The following is a 22,337-nucleotide window of genomic DNA, read 5'->3' on the forward strand; positions in this document are numbered from 1 at the left end:
GCACTTTTTTCCGATTAAAATTGCACGAAAATAATAAGAGTAAAATATTATAATAGTTTTGTAAAATATTAAGAAAAATAAATCATGGCATACTGACTTACCATTTGCCCGCCCCACGCTATTTTTTTAATGAACCCAAATTATATTTTTTAGAAAAAAAAATTATGAAACAAAAGTGCAACTTTAAGTGCATTTTTAAGTCGTTTCGCGGAGTAAAGCGCCAAACTGAGTATGGTCATTTGCAGTGGAGTACTTAGCTAACGAATTCAATTAAAATTAAATAATTTTATGTACTTTCAAAATTCCTTAAAGTTCCACTAAACTTCCCATATTTCGCACTGTGCGCAGCACCAAAACCAACTCCTCCAACTGTAGAAATGACTATGTGGAGGGATTACCTCCACTTAGTCAAGTCCTGCTTCTAACAAACACTTCACGTGCAAACCTACTTAAACAACTAAAGGTCCGCCTGTCTTCAAGTGCCCTACTGAAATCCCAACCCGCCCATCTATACGTGGTACCCATATTGACTAAATCTCTAATGTCATCATAGTACCGGCATTCCGTCAGAATATGCCGACAGTCATCCCACACCCACATAAATCTGTCCCGGACAGGGCTCTTGCATACAAAAATGAATTTAGAGAGCTATGCCCCGTCAGTAAGAATTCCAGACTCATGCTAAAGCCGAAGTCTGGGCGGTCCAGTACGAACGTTGCGTCACGAATAAATTCGTACGTCAACCTCCCTTTGTCACTGTCCGTCCACCTAGTCCGCCACCTAACAGCAGCACGCTCCCGAGGGATTGCACTGCTCCGCCTAACATCCCCATCCATCAAATCAGAAGGCCCGAACCAATCATCCTCAGACAGTTGCAAGTCACGCTTCAGCTTATACAGAATAGTCCTACACCTCGCTTCCTGGTCAAAGGGCAGGGCGCCAAGTAGCACCTGCATTGCGTCCGTAGACACAGTGCAACACACCGGCAAACATGCTAACATGACCACTCGTTGAAACTACAAACGCTTACTACGCCCAACAGCAGACCATACAGGTGCACCATATGTTGCACAGGAAACAAAAAGTCCACCATATATGGTGCGCACTGCTCAAACCCCAGTCGGTCCGCAGACCCTTCTGACCATACCAGCAACAGCAGTCAACTTGTCCTTCAAATGATCAAAGTGCAGCGGGAAGTTCATTCTCTCGGCCATCGTTATTCCAAGGTACCTGACTTGCTTGACATATCGTATGCCGTGGTCACCAAATCGAACGTGGGGAAGTCGACTGTGCGCTAATCTGCCTTTCAGCGCCATTAGCTCAGTCTTCTCCTTAGACACCTCAACACCCACTCGGTCACTCCAGACCCCCACGATGCCCTTGGCCTTCTCAGCACGACGTTCCAGTTCGACACGAGTCTCACCTTTGATCATGATATGGAGGTCTTGAAAGTGGTCGCTAACTCCCGCAGCAGAGAATCCATCATGAGGTTCCAAATAAATGGAACACAAATAGAACCCTGAGGGCAGACTCGCTCCACATCTGTCCAGACCGTCTCATTGGCTCCCACGACACAAGCCCTTCGTCCACTGAAATAACTCGACCAGAGAACAAACTCCCGACACCAAATCTCAGACAGCTTTGCGAGCATGCTATCACATGAACGGAAGTTAAATGCGCCCATAATGTCGACAAATATGCCTAAGACATATTTCGCAATTGACCCGCTCAGTTTGTCCGTACCTCTACCCTCGACAAAGCCGAACTGATGCGGTGAAGGAATCACGCGGCGGCACTCCCCTAGCCTTACCACCACAATCCTCTCCAGCAATTTTCCTAGCACTGGGAGAAGGCTTAGGCCCCGATACAGGCGAGGATTACTCCTCACCCGATCAGGCGACTTAAGGAGCACTACGACGCGAGCTTCCTTCCATGCGCGCGGGAAGTACCCCTGGTTACTGCAACCACCGAGAACGGACTCAATATACTCAGACATGACCTTCTAGATGGCTTTATACATCCTTCCAGTCATATCGTCGATACCTGGCGATTTTCTACTTCTAATCCGGCATATACTGTCCGCAACTCCATTACGGTCCAAGTCCGGAGGCGCACCCAGGTCCCACACACGCGGGAGAGGTGAGTGAGTCTCCGACCTTGAAAAGAAAGACCCCAGAAAATCCCTACGTTCCCCGCCCACCCCGAGGCTGTCGACGTGGAGCCAAGACGCAACGCTTGTAGGTCTACCTGATGCTTAGACCCACCATGTCGGCCTCATCGAAATAACAGTTTTAGACCCCAAGTATGTTTGGATGAAATTCGTTTCAGCCAATTTTGAGTAGATTTAGCCATGTCAGTCCGTCTGTCTGTTTGTCCGTCTGGCTGGCTGGTACGCACGATAACTCTTGAACGGATCAACCGATTCGAACCAAATATTGGGTATCCTAATATTTTGTTTAAACTTAGTTTAAGTTCGAAGATGGGCCATATCAGTCCACTCCTTCGGGTACCCCCGCACAAAAGTTCAAAATTTTTCTGTAAAATGGTGTGAACGATAACTCTTGATGGAAACAATCGGTTTGGTCCAAACTTTGCACATCGTATTATTCCTTCGAGATATAGATCGTGTTCAAATATGGACTATATCGGTCCACCCCTTCAGTTACCTCTTACACAAAATTCGGATAAAGTGAATTTTAAGAGCACCTCTCGGATCTCCTTGAATTTTTTTCAGCAGGTTGTCCTTACGACTCCCTTTACAATGGTACAATTTCTTTTGGACACAAGTCCATACTTCCTGAGATAATGGCCTAAAAGCTCCAAGAAACCTTAACGGTAACAACTAAACTGGCAAATCCGCAAGATTACTCTCGCAGGAAGATTCTGATTGGTCCACATTTTGCACATCGTATTATTTCATCTAGTCATGTAACAGGTCGGAATATGGCCTATATTGGTCACGTCCTTCGGGTACTTCCTACACAAAATTTGAGAAAAGTGCATTTTTTTTGCAATTTTTTTGAAAAAAGTTTGGGTAGTACCTAAGATGACCCTCCAAGGGAGAAGGCGATATAGTCCAAACGTTGAACTTCGTATTATATCCTACAGTCTCGAATTGACTATTGACTACATAGGACCACTATTTCGGGTACGTCTCACACAAAGTTTGGAAAGAGAGCAGCTTAAGGACTCGTCTGGTCGATTTTATGTTTTTGGTATGCTATTGATTCTTTTCTTTGGGTCCGAGGCTGTTTGTTTCACTTGTTTTAGTTATTAGTAGGCTGAAGTTTATTCACTCGTGCAACAGAAAATAATTTTTGAGTAAATGTTTCTTCTTTTCATATATTTCTTTCAAAAAAATATTTTTTTTAATAAGTTTGTGCGTGAAATTGTTCTATATTTCAATGAAATAAACACTATTTTAGTGATTAATAGGCAAAAGTTCATTCATCCGTGCTACAGAAAATCGTTTTTGAGAAAAAGTGTCAAAAAGTCATAACTCTAATGTACATGCGTTTGTAGTTACATATGTCATATTCGTCACTGCTTCTAACAGGCCATCTGTGAACGTAGTCCCTGGTGTAGTGGTCTCAGATGGTTTAACCCGAAGTGGGTATATTTTCCATTTATCGATGTTATTTACATTTATTTATACCTTATACGACCTTAAACTATATTTAAATGTAAATTTCTCAAAATACAAACACCTGCACAGTTTACAGTGAGAAAAGCTTATCTAATCTGCTTATCTAGTTAAGTTGATTTAAGAAAATGTTTTTTTATGAACTACAACTGTTATCATGAATAAAATAAAATCGTTTGAATTTAAACACGTACGTGTGTATGTATTTACCTATGTACGTAGTTGATGTTATTTATTTACTTAGCATTTACATATGTATATGTAATTGTTCCCGCGTGTCAGCTTATCTGAAAAACCTAAGGCCTACCAAGAGCAACACATTACACAAGAAAATACTTATTATTTTATTTTTAAAATTGTCTTATCGACCTAAAGGAAGGTAAATAATTTATTTTTATCTTCTTGCTTACAGCTGCTGTTGTGTTGACATTCTTCATATGCTGGCTTCCGTTTCACATACAAAGATTGTGGATTATTCATGGCGTCAAAAATAAATATTACTTCGAAATCAACGAATGGCTTTTCTCAATAACGGGCTTTGCCTATTATTTGTCATGGTAAGCCTTAGAAACATATACACACACAAAAAACACGTGTTTGTTGGGTGTTTATTTCGATTTAGAGGCATTAAATAATTATTTTAATTGTTTTCTTTAGCACAATAAATCCGATTCTGTACAATGTAATGTCACATCGTTATCGTGTGGCCTTTAGGGATACCCTCTGTGGTAAATGTGGGAAAAACGGATTCGCCCGTGACCAATCGAGTTTTCGTGAAAATACCTTGGCCACAAGTTTGTCTAATGGCAATTATGATCGGGTAAGTTCAAATTAAAAAAATGTGAAATTTTATGATTCAACATTTAAAATTTAAAAATTAAAACCTGTCGAATTCTAAAAAAACCTACTCTTTTCCGACCCATATTCTTTATTTTAATTTTTTATTATAAATTTAAACTTCTTCGTTACCTTAATATTTATTACAGCAATATGGCAGATCTTTTCGATTTTCGAATAACTTGCGAGATAGAATTTCAATCAAATCGAACAATGTTACATGGAAAAAAACGGATTTCAATACGCCATTAGAAAAGGTAAGTCGAGGTTAAAAAATAAAATTAAAAAGAGTAAACTTGCGCAAAGTTCGGACGTGCCGAACTTTTTATTACCTCCACTATGAAATTTTCTTAACATGTATGGAATAATTAATGTTTTGTTCCACTGGGAACCCCAAATACCTAATTTTAGTTAAATCGGGCAGTAAAAAAATTGAAAATATCTGAAATCGGGCTCTATCGTTATATGGGGCTATGCCACAACGTACAACACAATACAATATTTGATGCAGAAATTTTTAACCACATTGAATTACAGGTACTTTACTTACTTAGCTGGCCCATTACAGAAAATTTGTTCCATAGGCCGAACTAAGAAAAGATCTCCAATATTCTGGAATTCCGCGCCTTTTCATCTCTACATCCACTTGTTTGCGCTATCTATTCTTTGGCCTGCCAATTTTGCATGCACCGCCGAGTGGCCCGTATTTCTACGCCTTTTTATCGGGTTCATCATCGCTCATTCTTATGATATGGTCTAGCCAACGCAATCGTTGCATCTCGATACGTTTAACTATATTGATGTCGTTGTATAGCAGATACAGCTCGTGGTTAATGCGATGTCCATATTCACCGTCAACGCAGATTGGTCCGTAGATCTTTCGAAGAATTTTTCTCTCAAACACACCTAGCACTGCCATGCCTGCTTGCGCAAGTACCCAAGCTTCGGAACCATACATCAGCACGGATAGTATCAGTGTTTTGTAGAGCGTTATTTTTGTTTGACGAGTTGTGGCTTTGTTTTTAAAGTGCTTACTTAAGCCAACAAAGCATCTGTTGGCAAATACAATTATTTTTTTACTTTGTTGTGTTTAGGGCGGTGCCGAGGTATACGAAGTCTTTTACTACCTCAAAATTATAGGAACCAACTTCACAGTTGCACAGTGGTCGAAATCACTGATCTAGCGGCGCGAAATTAATAACTTGGAAACGAATGGAGATTTCTTTCTGATGTTCTAAATATGAACAACATCGGCTAATATTTTGATATAGCCTCCATATAACGGTACCTCTTGATATTCGGTATTTTGAGGATTAAAGCCACCCTTTCCTTCCAAATTAGTTGTAATTTGGTACTTAGGGTTTCTAGTGATCACTAAACCTTTCCACCAAAAAGTGTGGACATAAGTCCTCGTTTGAATATATGCCCCTTTTAAGGTACCTCCGATTTTCAGGTAATTTGGTATTTGGGGTTCCCAGTGGACACAAACATTCTCCACCAAAAATTGTGGACATAGGTCTACGTTTTGATATTGTCCCCATATAACGGTACCTCCCAATATTCGGTATTGTTAGGATTTTGTCTACATTTTCACACCAAATAAGCTGCATTTTGGCATATGAGGTTCTCGTTGGTTATACATCTTCTCCACCAAAAATGTGAGCATAGGTCTACATTCTGATATAGCACCCATATAACTGTACTGACAGATTTTGGCTATTTTGAGGATTTGGCTATTTTTCAAGACCATTTATCAGCAAGATTTGCAGCTAAATTGGGGTCATTCGGAATCTAGGAAGTCCAAATTAATTAGTAAAACCAAAATTGGACTGGACCTTACAGGACCTTTGTAGTTACGCTCCATTCAACAAAAGTATATTGCTCTAAAAACATAAACAAATAATAATTTTTGAAAATTTATTTCTATAAAACTATGCATCTTCAGGCCCCAAACATTTTGTGCAACTTATTTTGACGCTTGCCTCTCGTATAACCTTTTCCAGCAAGATGTTAAAGAGATCACACGAAAGACTGTATCCTTGCCTGAAACTTTTTTTTTGGTACAAAACTCTTCGGAGAGGTTCTTTCCTATTTTAACTGAGGATCTCGTGTCAGTTAAAATCATTTTATAAAGCCGAATGAGCTTTGCGGGGATACCAAATTCAGACATGACTTGGAATACCTTTGAACGTAGGGGGGCTGTCGAAGGCTGCCTTATAATCGACAAAAAGGTGGTAGATGTCGATCTGCATCTTTCGGCTCTTCTCCAGGATTTGCCGCAGGGTAAATATCTGGTCAATGATGGACTTGCCGGGTCTAAAGCCGCATTGGTACGGTCCAATTATTTCGATTACCATGGACTTTAGTCGTTCGCGCAATATCCATGACATTATATTGTAGGCGATACACAGTGGATCCACTTGTATGGAGAAAGTGGCCAAAAATATGTATAGTGTAAAAATCAAGCCAATACGCCGGTTACAGCTTTGTGCTGCTGCGAAGAGTGTTTTAAGAAACCACGAGCGTAACATTCTCCCCCCTTCCCCTCTGGAGGGGGTATACGGTAAGAATTGTTTTATGCTGTTAATACAAAATGGCATGAACAAAGGACCAGATTATCTTATTATGCAAAAATAGGCTTGAAGAAACAAAACAATTTCCAAAACAACATAAAATCCAACCAATTTAGCGGTTTAAAATAAATCAACATTTTTGTCTGAAAATTGGTAAAATTTTTAATATAGGTCTTATAGCGTTCTTCCTGGAAGTCACGTACCGCCAACCTAGGACAAACGTGGAAGAAGATGTCATCCTCTTGCCACTGATACCAATTATGTTAATGCACGTGGTCAGATAACAGAGTTACACGCTAACATATCCATAGAAACCCTATTCTAGGGCAGCTTTAGTCAGCGGCCCACCACTTATAGTCTGGCACTAGATGGCAGCTGATTTTAATACTGAATAATCTTAAACCCATGAACTACTTTGGAAAATTATTCCCGAGGTGGGCACTGGTGGGCGTCATGACTAAAACCTTAGGTCAAATTTAAGTATATGATCGAATTGACATTACAAAATACACTAAGAAATTATGCAGCTAACTAGAATTCCGCAACACGCTAAAACACTACTTTTTAACGAAAATTAAGATATTACCTCCTCCTTCAAAATCCAATATAATATTTTGCTATATGTATTAGTTTCGCGATATTTTGAATATATTTACTTGCACTTAAAATATAGGTTGTACTCACAACAACAAATATTAGTCAAATGTTCCGACTTTTGAAGCTATTCTTAAGAAGATCGCGTTTGAATGAAACAACAATTAATATATTTTATTTTTGCCTTATTAAGGCGAAGGCCATTTATAGTGATATTTAATTAATTCTCTTTCGAGTTGAGCTGTAAGGCCTTTAGAGATACATTGAAAAATTAGGAGTCTACCGAAGTCCCACGCATCCAACCATTACACTACGTTTCACGGGTGGTAAAGCCGATCTTCAGATGTATTAGGATGTTGTTGTTGTGGCAGACGAAGGCAAAGCTTAGAAACTAGTATATATATCGCACTTCATTCGATAAATGTATATGCGAAATTATGTCAGTTAATTGAAACTCCAAACTTTTCCTATACTCTTGCTTGGTAATCCCATTTTTCAATGTTCACAAATACTACGGTAAGTTCTATTCCTACATCATTAGTAATTGCTCTTCTATATCAGAAGATTTTATTTTTTTGATTTGATCATCAATTATTGTCCACTAAAGTTTTTGACAAGTTGATGGTGGCTTAGAACGCTAAGAAGCCGGCAACCTTGACACTCAGTTGTCGGAGACCCAGGTTCGAATCCCAACCTGGCTCATACTGAAATTATTTTTTATTTTTGCCTTATTAAGGCGAAGGCCATTTATAGTGATATTTAATTAATTCTCTTTCGAGTTGAGCTGTAGGGCCTTTAGAGATACATTGAAAAATTAGGAGTCAATTAACTGACATAATTTCGCATATACATTTATCTAATGAAGTGCGGTATATATACTAGTTTCCATGCTTTGCCTTTCTCTGCCACAACAACAACATCCTAATACACCTGAAGATCGGCTTTACCACCCGTGAAACGTAGTGTAATGGTTGGATGCGTGGGACTTCGGTAGACTCCTAATTTTTCAATGTATCTCTAAAGGCCTTACAGCTCAACTCGAAAGAGAATTAATTAAAAATTAATATATTTTTAAAAAGGTCCATGTCATAGCTGTCAGAGTTGCCAGATGTTGTACCAAAATTGTGACATTCATTTTTTTATTTTTGGCCAATGGGTGGATCCACTGTGCGATAGGGAGAAGACTTATGCCCCTATAGTTAGAGCATAAAGTCTTATCTCCTTTCTTATGGACGGGACACAGGATGCTCAGACTCCAATCGTCGGGTACGCGTTCTTCCTGCCAGATGGAGCTAACAAGCTGATGCGTACACCTTATCAGCGTGTCGCCTCCGGTTTTAAACATCTCGGCTGGTAGGCCGTCGGCTCCTGCTGGATACCAACAGTTTGGAAAAATTCTCTTTCCATATCCTTAGCACACTATCTGTATCAGTTACCAGATTACCTTGCTGGTCTCTACAGGAGGATGTGCCAGTTCCAAAGCCATCACTTTGATGTTTCACTCTTTGGTAGAATTTTCGGACTCCATTCTGTCTCCTGTACATCTCGATTTGCTCACACTCCCGCTTTTCCATCTCTCTCTTTTTCCTGCGGAAAAGACTTTTCTCCTCTCTCCTTTTCTACCGTTACCTCTCTCGTGCGCTACGCGTTGCTACTGACTGTAAAGTAGTCCTATATGCCCCATTTTTCTCTTCGGTAGCAGCACGACACTCCTGGTCATACCATGGATTCCTTGGTGGAGGTCTCTGGTATCCAAGTACTGATTTTGCTGCTGTTTGCATGGAGTGGGCAATGTTTTGCCATTGTCCGGATATGTTATCGGGACGAGGAGTGTTTTTTTTAAGTAGTTGGTCCAGTACCTTTGCTGCAACAAGGTAGTGGTCCTAGTCTATGTTTGTATCTCGGAATGATCGTACGCTTGATGCATGTCTTCCATCTATCACAACGTGATCAATTTGATTTCTTGTTTTTTGATCTGGCGACAGTCAAGTGCCCTTATGAATATCGATGTTTCTTGCAGCTGCAAAGTTTATCAGCCTCATATCATTGTCAGATGTTTCACTGTGGAGACTGAATTTCCCGACTGTTGGGCCAAAGATATTCTCCTTTCCTATTTTGGCATTAAAATCGCCTAGTATAATTTAAATGTCATGGGCAGGGCAACGGTCATAAGTTTTTTCCAAGCGCTTGTAAAATATATCTTTGGTTTGTTCGTCCTTGTCTTCAGTGGGAGCATGAGCGCAAATAAAGCTGATGTTGAAGAATTTTGCTTTTAATCGAATTGCAGCGAGTCTTTCATTCGCTGGGTTGAAGCTGGAGACCAGATGTTTTAACCTCCGACCAACTACAAATCCGCAACCAAACTCATGCTTTGTGTCATGGCAGCTATAATACAATGCGTCACCTTTAGGTGTTGTTGTGACACCTTTCCCGTTCCATCGTATTTCCTGTATGGCAGTAATGTCGGCCTTGTACTTTTCGAGTACATCTGTCAATGCGTTTCGTGCACCTTCTCTATAAAGAGTGCGAACATTCCAGGTGCAGATTCGCAAATCAGGGTCCTTAAAACGTACGTTTGCGGGGTTCGTCAACTATAGAGGGGTTTGTTTTTCTTTTCTTTCGTTTTTTCATAGTAGGCTGTTTTTTCTAGGGGAAGGTTACTAACCCGACGCCCAAACCCAAGTTTTTAACGTTCTTATGGGTGAACGTGCAGCACATGGTAGCTCACTACCTCTAACAGGTGTTAAACGCAGTTCCCCAGGTGACACCACGGGGAGGACAGTGTCCACTTGAGATCAAAGAGGTATCTTCCATCCCCTACGTCACCCAGGTAGTTCGGTCAAAAAGTAGCTCAAATCCTAATAATACCGGAATTCGTGAGATATCTTTATATTGGGGCTATATCAAACTATAACTATACTATTTCGAACAATTTTAGTGGAGATGTTTTGTGACTGCTAGAAACCTCAAAGGGCAAATTACGGCTAGTTCGGTTAAAAATTGTAGCTTAAATCCTCAAAATACCTTTGATCGGGAGGTACCAAAATTTGGACCCATCTTAACAGTTAGAGTAGTTTTATGACCATTGGAAACCTCAAATGTCAAATTACATGCAGCTCGGTCAAAAATGTAGCAAAAATTCTTAAAATACTGAAAATCAGGAGCTACAGGAGGATGTTATATGGAGTCTATACCAAAACATGGACCCATGTTGATTACTTTTACTGAAGTTTTGTGACCACTGTTCAGTCTATACCAAAACTTGAACATATGTTGACTATTTTTGTGGAGAAGTTTTGTGACCACTAGTTTAGTGCTCGCTCGCTACATGTGTACCTGCTGGTCGAACGCCCGAAGTTAGATAAAATTTCCCAGCAGAGGTGACGGGACCCTGAAGACCCAAGACTCAGGGAAATAACTCTGGGAAAGAATGAAGATGATAAATGGCGTGTCCTGATAACCCATCATATCCCTTGGTTTAGACCATCCTTCTATCATCGTCTCCCATAACAGAACACCCGACATCATAACCTCTGACCTCCGTGCTTTTCTGAACCATGGAAAAACTGTTTGGGAAAAAGTTCAGTGAATTTACCATTTACTGCTTCAGAGAACTGTCCATACCCTCACATGCTGGGGTAACTGGAAGAAATTTCCGGTACATTATCACAGCTGCAACGGCTCGCTACATTTCTGCTACTCAAGTGCCCGAAATTAGACCAAATTTCAAATCAGAGGCGAGGGGACGGGACGGGACGGGACTCCGAAGACCCAAGTCTTTGAAAACTTGAGCCTGAAGTCAAAAGGGTAATAAGTGAGCATAAGCGGAAAAGGTGCTAAACCATCTGAAGCAATGCAACATTGGTACAGGTTTAAGTTAAATTGTGGTCAACGGTTAATGCCGATTTTCCTCCTGCCCCCAATAGGGAAGATTCTAGAGGCACTACTCCTAACCATGATGAGAAGCACTTTCGTAGTTGCACAACATCAGCATGAATTCCAGAAATTCCATATCCACACATATTAGTCGAGTACTGAACAAGAACAGACCGTGCAACCGACCAGTCAAGGTGGATCTTAACCTATCGAAAGCTTTCGATACAGCCAACAATACCTAGCTAGAACATAGATAAGACGTGTTTGACACGTTAGGCACTCTTTTTGTGTAGACGCCAGTCGTTTGCGAAATTCAGAAATAGCAAGTCGAGGAACAGTGAGTTCCATAAGGCGGGTGATATCTTCAGAACTGACGGTATAGAGTTCTATGTGTACGTGTAGATATTTAACATATCACATGTTTCATCAACGATACGACCCAACGCCTAGATTTTACAATCCTAGGCGTTGGGTCGTATCGTTGATGAAACATGTGATATGTTAAATATCTACATAGCTAACCTAGTCAGTTCTGCCATCTGAAGAATATGAAGATATCTGTCACTAAATCCACTGTCCTCCTGAACATATTGGCCGATGGTGTCCTGATTACGACCACAGACTACACCTAGATGTGGCCGCACTAGCTACTGCTATTTGCGACAAGCTTAGAAGTAGGAGCAAGGTGTTCAAGTTGCTGACCGGCAGCACTGGGTGCGCTGGCAAGAAAACCTCTTACGAGGGCTAATATATACATTTCTGGAGTAGTAATGAAAACGCGAATATTTATCATCAATAATGGTTTTATTTGTTTATTGAGTTTCAAATTATTGTCCAGCATGATTTTGTCGAAGCACTTTTTAAACTCCGATTGAGATACCTCCAAAACATGGGTTTTGAACGCTTCAACAGCATATTCTGGCGATGAATATCGTTGACCACGCATTTTTTCTTTACGTGCAGGAATAAAATTTTGTTCTAGACCTCATATAAGGGTACCGCCCGATTTCAGGTATTTCTGCATTTTTTGGACAAAACGTGGCCTATGTCCATAATTTTTTGGTGGAGACGTTTCTTGAGCATGGAGAACACTATGTGTCAAATTATAGATAATTCGGTCGGAAAACTTAGGTAAAAATATTAAAAATACCTGAAATCAGAAGGCACTGCTATATGAGGGCTATAACAAAACGTAGAGCTATGTTTATGACTTTTGGCCAAATCGGACCTTAAATGCCAAATTTTTCTAATTTGTTCCGCAAATGTAGATAAAAACGTCAAAATATCTGAAATTGGGGGTATCTTTATATGTGGGCTATATGATGGCGGTGGATGTGGTGTACCGATGGTGTCCATCGTCGAACATGACCTGCCCCGAAACCAAACACCCATCTTTCCAAACATTTCAGTTTCCTATCTAAATTTTTGTGGATGCTAGAGTAATTACCAAAGACGGACGAAGGGATGGACTTGCATGAAAACCCCAAATATAAAAACACAAAAAAATTCAAAACTTATCTAATTCAACCAATTTCATTATTGTTTGGTATCTTCTAAACAGCCTGGGGCAGAAGGAAAAGCATTTTCCCGTTTTTTGATGCGAATTTTTCGCACTTCAACATAGCCATTTGTTAACCGATTTCAGAACTTTATTGCTTGTTCGAAAGATATTATTTGTCCATTTAAAAGAAAAGAAAATCAATAGAAATCCGTCGTAAAAAATATAAGTTATGTCCGTTTAAAATTGAAAATCTTAGAAACCCTGTTTTTTCATTTTCATATGAAATTGCAAAAGAAATTTGGTTTTTATCATATACGTGCGCCTTAACCAAATTTAAATGGAAGGAGCTTACACCTGGGAAGTTTGTGCGGATTCTGAAACTACAATCAAAAAACTAAAAAAATCGCCGAAAGGCTTTTTAAATAAATCGCGGTCAAACCGCTAGTCCTATGGAAATAGGACTAAAGAAAATGTTGTAGCAGTGAAAATTCTGTATAAGAGTCATATCCATGACATTTCCGTAGGTTTTACCGTTTTTCAGATATAGAAGTTCAAATTGGGACAATGTACTAACTGTACCGCCTCCTTACAAAACAATGTTATGACTACAATTCCAAACATGTAAATAAATTCTTCTCAAATTTTGTAAGTTAAATTTTCTATCAACTTATTTAGTTTATCTTTCATACTTGCTAAAGACTACAATATTCAACAATAACGTTTTTAATTTATTTTTTACTACTTGTTCATGTTGCTGTTAGTAGCAGAAAAAAGGTAGAGTGGAAAATAAAACAACTGGGATTGTGTTCCCTTTATTTTCAAAATGATTCACATGCCAAACATTACACGAATATTCTGAGACACTTTTACACTATTAAGACCAAAGACAATGGCAACATACAATAGTTTTGTGTATTTAATTTTTTCTTTATTGTAAAGAATTTCATTCTGCACATCCATTAAATTGAGGAAGATGACACTGTTGCCATGTTTAAAGGATATCCCAAAGAATGCATGGATACATCCTTTATAGCAATGAATAGGTATATCATAAAGTAGAACATTTTATAAGTGTTTTGTTGGAGTCAAAAACTTCCTTTTTTTAAATAATTTACTGTTTGTAGGTGTAGAGGCTATTGTATGCCAAGCAACAATAAAAGGCAATAAACTTTTTAAATTTCATTTTAATAGGGTCAGTGTAATTTCTTTAAGAAATTCAATTTATTCAATAGGTTTAAAATATATTATATATATAAATAATTGTGAACATGGCAACCAATATATTTTATTCGCATCCTTGCTTTACAGTCAAGTCTCTTACAAATGATCACAAAGAACTATTGTTCTCAAATAAGACACACAGATAAAGCAAATACAATATTGTCCTCTGGAATGGTCTTTGTTCGTAGTTCTGCTAATGATTTTTTAATGTCTATCAACAGAACATTAAAAATGTCATTTAAGTGAAACGAAGAAAAACTGATTTTCTTATACTTTAGACATGTCGATATTATAGTGTTAATGTTTGTTTTTGCAACTATTATAGATTTCTAGAAGTGTAGTGATTTTTTATTGTATGTATCAGCGTATGACTTAAAAAATCGACCACTATTATTCAATTTTGTATGAGAATAATAAAAAGTAAAAAGCGTTAGGTTGGGCCAGGTCCCACCTAAATTGAAAATTATGGCCTGTTTCACTAAGATGACTCGAATTCAAATAGCTTCGAACTTCTACAAAACTTTTGTTATTGGAAAAATATTTGATTCATTTTTGTTTTCAATCATACAAAAATGTTCCACAATAACAGGAGTTTGATAGTAATTTGAACGAATTTGAATTTGGGGTCTCTCAGAGAAACAGGAAAATAGTTTTCTCTTTGTTACGAAATTACCAATGCCCACAATTTTACGTTGATACGTTTCTTTGGCAAAATAACTAATTTTAGCTTATTCGGTCAGCTAAAAATTTAAACAAGTCAACAAGTAATTGCCGACTTAGATATACCCTCAGCCTGTGTAAATAAAAACTTTTGTCTATTGACAATATCGCATCGAACACAGGCAACGCAACCGACATCCTTTTCCCCATTAATATACATTAGGTGGGTTTAAGTTTGTGCGGCCTTTATGGACGTATGAACTTACAGACAAATTAAGTGAAAAAGTGCCAGTCGGCTTTGCCGACAGAGATATACCCTCAGCCTATGTGAATTGAATTTTTATATTTTATATTTAGGGGGTTTTAAAAATGTTGGTAGTATGAATCGACAAAAATATGGATTTGTGGGGAGGTACCTAAAGAAATGGGCAACCATAGTCAATTTTGGAAAGAGTCCTCTCAATAAATATCGCGCCCGCCTATCATTTCAGTTAGTCACCATATAATTAAGAACTTTTGGACAATTATATCAGGAAACATGTTATTACCTACAAAAAACATAATATCGCAGTAAACAGGGCCACTAGGAGTACCTTCGGTAAAAACAGACCCTTAACCGCATAAAAATGTTGAATATTTGTGTAGGTGGTATTTCAACGAGTAGACTGAACATAAACTAAGTTTGGACAAACTATTTCGAGATACAAAGTTTGGACCAAATTGTTTGCTCCATTTTAGCGTAAGTTTTCGAATTTTTGTGAGGGAGGTACTGGAAGGGGTGGACCCATAACCAGCGTCTTCGAATTTCATCCAAAGTTTGGACCAAATCGGTTGCTCGGTTTATGAGATATTGCGCTTACCATTTTAGCGAATATTTTCCAACTTTTGTAAGGGAGGTACCGGAAGGAGTGGACCTAAAAGCACCATATTCGAATTTCATTTGATATTCAAAAAAACATTACGAGTGTATTCGGTATTCGGTTCGAGAGTTGTCGTGGGTTCCAGCCACTACTCATGCTGGCCGTAGGGGTTTTTACAGCTTTCGGGTCATTTTCTTAAGAAGTATAGACTTACCACTCAATAAAACGTGTACCATAGTAAAAGGGAAACATGCGAGCGAAACATGTTGCAAGAAAAATCAAAACAATTCGAGAGGAAGTCCTAAACTGCACTTTTCCGAAATTTTGTGTGAAAGGAAGGGTGTTAACTGGTATAGTCCATATTCCAACCCGATCTATGTTTCGTAGAAATATTACGATGTGCAAAGTAAAGATCGAATCGGTTACAGCCTTCGAGAGTTATCATGCACACCATGTTAGCGAAAAGTTTTGAACTTTGGTGGGGAGGTACCCGAAAAAACGAATTCGAGAGGAGGTCTAAACTGCACTTTTCCGCAATTTTGTGAGAAAGGTACCCAAAGGAGTGGACCGATATATTCCAACCGGATCTATATATCCTAGAAATATTACGATGTCCAAATCTTCAAGAGTTATCGTGCACACAAATTTTCCGAACATTTTCGAACTTTTGTGGGGGAGGTACCGGAAGGAGTTTACCTATAACCCATCTTCGAACTTAAACTAAGTTTGGATAAACTATAACTCAAGCCAAATTTTGGACCGAATCAGTTGATCCGTTCGAGAGTAATAGTGCGCTCCAGCCAGCCAGACAGACGGACATGGCTAAATCAACTACAAATATTCTGAAACGGATTTCGTCCAAACATACTGGGGTCTAAAACCATTATTTCGATGGTCTAAAACCATTATTTTCCTCGTATGAAAATGTATATACTCTCGTTAGCATAATTGCGGAGAGTATAAATGTATTTGGATTAAAGCTCAAAAGTGTTGCAGAGGAGGTATCTGAAGAAATGTATTGGGAATCATTTCTTTTCGATAGGTAGCTTACCCTAAGATGTGGATCGTTATAGCCCATATTTGAATTTTATCTAAGCTTCGCAGAAATATTACGATGTGCAATGTATGTATCAAATAGGTTACTGCATTCGACAGTTATCGCGCGCATCATTTAAGAGAAAGGTTTTGAACTTTTTGGGGGAGGTACCTGAAGGAGTGGACCTTCGCACTTAAACTAAGTTTGGACATAATATTACGAAGGCCAAATTTTGGAACCGAACAATTGCTTTGTTCGAGAGTTACCGTGCGCAACAGAAATACAAAAAGACGGACAGACATTGCTCAAACGACTCCAAACTGTCTGAAACCGATTTTGTTAAAATATACTTGAGGTCTAAAAACCATTATTTCGATGAGGCAAATTTTGGGCGTTTGAAAGTGTTAGTCTAAAGACAGAGTATAAATACCTGGAATTGCGTGTTTTTTTACAGCTTTGGACCATTTTTTGCTTGAACTTTTTTATTTTGTTGCAAGAATAAAAAACTCGACATTTTAACTTTGACCCCTGTAACTACTGCAGGTTGTGATCGTTTTTAATGCATCGGAAAACTGATTGTCTTATCTGCCGAAAGAAAATTAAAATATCTCTATCCGTTCAAAAGTTACAGTGTTTTGACCAGGAAAAAAACATTGTGAACTATGGTGCGTCGTAAAGGGGGTCTCAAGGACAATCTGCTGAAAGCGATCCGAGAGAAGCACTTAAACTTCACTTTTTTCGAATTTTGTGTTGGAGGTACCCGAAGGATGAACCGATATAGTCCATATTCGAACCATACGCAAATTTATGACCAATTCAGTTATTCCATTAGAGAGCTGTCGTGCGCACCACTTTAGCCGAAATGTTGGAACTTTTGTTGGGTAGGTACCGTAACGATTGAAGCGATATGACCCATCTTCGAACTTAAATTAAGTTTGGACAAAATATTACGAATGCCAAATTTTGGAACCGATCAATTGCTTTGTTCGAGAGTTTTCGTGCGCAGCAGAAAGACAAAAAGACGGACGGACATTGCTCAAACGACTCCAAACTGTCTGACACCGATTTTGTCCAAATAGACTTGAGGTCTAAAAACCATTATTTCGATGAGGCAAATTTGGGGCGTATGAAAGTGTTAGTCTAAAGACAGGGTATAAATACCTGGAATTTGGCGGTATAGCACAACGTGGGTCTATGTCCATAATTCTTGATAAAAAAAATTGTTAAGAACTGGGAACCATAAATACCACATGATATTAAATTTTGCTCTAAAATTTAAATAAAACATGTAAGAACGGCATTAGGTTCGGCCGGGCCGAACTTGTTATACCCTCCACCACAAGTTGTATTGAAGTAAAATGGAATAATTAGTTTCCTTTCGTGAAGAAAAAGACTTAATACTAAATTTCAGCAATTTCGGTAAAACAATGTGAAGCACCGTTCTATGGGGGCTATTTCAACACATCGATCTATACCGACAAATATCTGACGGAAAGTTTTTAGGCTCAAAGAAGACTAAATACCAAATTTCCTATATTACGGTAAGATAATGTGGCTAAAACTTAAAAAAATACCGCAAATCAAGAAGTACGCTTCTATGGGGATATAGGAAGACGTGAACCTATACTGATAATACTCTTCTGGAATATTTTATAACTCTTGGAAGACTAAATAACGAATTTCAGCCATTTCAGTGGGATTTTGACGTCACAATCTTCAGTATTACGAAAATCGGGAGGTACCGTTCCACAGTGGATCCACTTGTATGGAGAAAGTGGCCAAAAATATTTAGAGTGTAAAAATCAAGCCAATGCGCCGGTTACAGCTTTGTGCTGCTGCGAAGAGTGTTTTAAGAAACCACGAGCGTAACATTCTCCCCCCTTTCCCCTCTGGAGGGGGTATACGGTAAGATGTGTTGTATGCTCTTAATACAAAATGACATGAACAAAGCTCCCGATTATCTTATGATGCAAAAATAGGCGTGGGGAAACCAAACAATCTCCAAAACAACATAAAATCCAACCATTTTAGCGGATTAAAAAAATCAAAATTTTTGTCTGAAAATTGGTAAAATTTTTAATATAGATCTTATAGCGTTCTTCCTGGAAGGCACGTACCGCCAACGTAAGACAAATTTGGATGAAGATTTCATCACCTTGCCACTGATACCAATTATGTTAATGTACGTGGTCAGATAACTGAGTTTTACGCTAATATATCCATAGAAACCCTATTCTATGGCAGCTTTAGTCAGCGGTTCACCATTTATAGTCTGGCACTAGATGGCAGCTGATTTTAATACTGAATAATCTTAAACCCATAAACTACTTTGGAAAATTATTCCCGAGGTGGGCACTGGTGGGCATCATGACTAAAACCTTAAGTAAAATTTAAGTATATTATTGAATTGGCATTGCAAAATACACTAATAAAATATGCAGCTAACTAGAATACCACAACACGCTAAAACACTATTTTTTTCTGAAAATTAAGCTATCACATCCTCCTTCAAAATCCATTTTGAATATATTTACTTGCACTTAAAATATAGGTTGTGCTCACAACAATAATTATTAGTCAAATGTTCCGACTTTTGATGCTATTCTTAAGAAGATCGCGTTCGAATGAAACAAAAGCTAATATATTTTTAAAAAGGTCCATGTCATAGCTGTCAGTGTTGCCAGATTTTGTACCAAAATGTTGACATTAGTTTTTTTATTTTTGGCCAATGGGTGGATCCACTGTGCGTTCTAAGGCACTGCCGACCAAGAAGAGGGCACACAAAATTGTGAACCTTTTGACAGTGTGTTAGTAAGGTTGTATGCACGCATGCTGCAAAACAAAAACAAATCAAAACATTTGCTCTCTTTTGTGTGCTCTTACGTTGCGTTCGGGTCGTGTGTGTGTGAATTGCCGAAAAACATCGTAACTTCAACAATACCATAGAACGGCATTGTTCTAAGGGGCCTATATCGAAACGTGGACCTATACCGACGAATTTTAGTCGGAAATGGGGCAATATGAAAGCGTGGACCTGCACAGACAAATTTCTGGCGAACAGTTTTATATCACATTGAAAACTGAATACCAAATTTCATCCATTTTGGTGGAATATTGAAACCACAAACTTTAAAATACGGAAAATCGGGAGGTACCTTTCCATGGGGGCTATATGAAGGCGTGGACCTATACGGACAAATTTAAAGGGGAAGTTTGAGTACCACCAACGAAGTCTAAATACCAAACTTCAGCCATTTCGGTGGAATATTGAGGCCACAACGTTCAAAATACCGAAAATCGGGAGGTACCGTTCTATGGGGGCTATATGAAGGCATGGACCGATACCGACAAAGTTCTGGGGAAAGTTTTATACCACCAACGTAGACTAAGTACCAAATGTCAGCCATTTTGGTAGGATAATGAAGCTAAAACCTTAAAAATACCGAAAATCGGGAGGTACCTTTCTATGGGGGCTATATCAAAACGTGGACCGATATATCCCATTTTCAATACCAACCATCCTGCAAATAATAAAAACTTCTGTACCAAATATTGACTCTCTGACGGACGGACGGACGGACATGGTTAAATCGACATAGAATTTAATGCTGATCAATAATATATACCTATAAAGTATATATATTATTGATCAGCATTAAATTCTATGTCGATTTAACCATGTCCGGCCGTCCATCCATCCGTCCGTCAGCTCGCAATTTTAAAGATAGAGAGTCAATATTTGGTACAGAAGTTTTTATTATTTGCAGGATGGTTGGTATTGAAAATGGGATATATCGGTCCACGTTTTGATATACCTCCCGATTTTCGGTATTTTTAAGGTTTTAGCTTCATTATCCTACCAAAATGGCTGAAAATATTTCGATGTGTTAGAAACGGAATGACAAATTTAATTATACCATATGGTCGAGGGTATAAAAACTTGACATCAGCGGTACCGTTATATGGGACCATGCAAAGTTTTGAACTAATGCCAAAGTATAGCTAATTCAGTCTGAAAACTGGAAACCCCGAATGCCCGGGCTGAAATTTTTCTAAGAATGTTAAAATACCTGAAATCGGGTGGTACCGTTATTTGAGGGTATTCCAAAACGTGGACCGATAGAGTGCATCTTCGAACTGGCCTGCCTGCAAAGAGAAAACTACCACAGACGGATATCCATAGAGCGACTCAAAATTTAACCTGATCAAGAATATATCGCTCATTTAATCAAAGAGTGACACATCTCGAAAAATCAAGTTTCGAGAATAACGCGTTTTAACTTGGCGATTGAAATTTCACTTCCCAACTTAATAAGTTTATTACACAAAAACTAAAATAACTACTTGGACCATATTTTGCAACCAGATAGCCAGATATATAATTGTTCCACAAACATCCCGGAATGGGCAAGGGAGACTTCTCTCATAACAATGAGTGCACCCCGATTCATATTAGCTCAATAATATGGGACCTACAGTTTATCGCCGAGTCCGAACGGCGTGTCCTAAGACACCACTTGCAGAGAAGTTTTACATGGCTGAAATACTCAGGAAATGTCGCCAACATTACTGAGGGGTATTTTGCCACCGTTGAAAAATGTTTGATGTTGCTGGCCGGGGAATCGAACCCACGACCTTCAGTGTGCAAGGCGGGTGTGCATACCATTGCACCACGGTGGCACCCCCTGATAGCCAGATATCAGTGTTAAATTTCTGTACATGATCAAGCATGATTTGAAGTGTTTTAGTGCTTCATAAACTCAAAAAACTTTTGTGTTGAATTATGCGAAACTCGTAGTAAATGAGCTGTAACTCGTCGAGTTTTAGAGATATCAGCATGAAAATTTGACACAAGATAAAGTAGAAGTCGTAGAAAAAACTCAGAAAACGCATTTTTTGAGTTATGTCACTTAATTTTCCTTAATTTTTTGCTGTGGTGATGCTACTTATCTATGCTACAATGTCTATTACAGACTATTTTCTGATTTTTTTACTAACGGTTCCACAGATATTGCGCCTTAAAATTCTGTAAAAACTATATGCAAAGAAATACACTTTTCGATTTTGAAAATGCGTTATACTCGGAAACTTAATATACCCTCCATTCTATGGTACAGGGTATAAAATCATAATATATGTACGAGTATGTACATATGTATATAGTGGATCAAGGCTATATGAAAACATAGTAAAAAATATTCACTTTATTTTCCTTAGAAAATTCAAACACATCCACGACGCTTCTGGGGAGTATCTACTACATAACTTTTTGTAGTCATTTCAAGGTTACCAAGAGAGTTAACCTCCGCAATAAGGACGGGAATATCTTCGTAACTGTCATCTTTCCTAGGAGTCACTCTTTGGTTACTTTTGCCAGAGGTTTTGCCATTTATTGGTGAGAAAGCTGAGTGTTCACTTGAGATGAAAGAGAGACAAATAAAAGTCCTGGACATTATGACGAAAAGTCAATAAAGTTCTTCGCGTTATTACTTTGTCATATTATTATTTTTTGTTATGAAAATCCTCAAATGATTAT

General features: G+C 38.5%; 1 protein-coding gene across 3 annotated transcripts in view; it reads left to right on the forward strand.

The window, feature by feature from the left end:
• Nucleotides 1-22,337, forward strand: part of CapaR (Capability receptor) — a 325,413-nt gene that overhangs the window by 280,366 nt on the left and 22,710 nt on the right. For all 3 annotated transcript variants that reach the window (XM_073981520.1, XM_073981521.1, XM_073981518.1), the window contains 3 exons: nucleotides 4,056-4,200; nucleotides 4,301-4,463; nucleotides 4,630-4,737. In XM_073981520.1, the coding sequence (XP_073837621.1) occupies nucleotides 4,056-4,200; nucleotides 4,301-4,463; nucleotides 4,630-4,737 (416 nt within the window). The remainder of the gene's footprint in view (nucleotides 1-4,055; nucleotides 4,201-4,300; nucleotides 4,464-4,629; nucleotides 4,738-22,337) is intronic.

This window comes from Musca autumnalis, unplaced genomic scaffold, assembly GCF_047663935.1.
Source record: "Musca autumnalis isolate F117 unplaced genomic scaffold, ASM4766393v1 scaffold_4, whole genome shotgun sequence".
Taxonomy (NCBI): Eukaryota; Metazoa; Arthropoda; class Insecta; order Diptera; family Muscidae; genus Musca; species Musca autumnalis.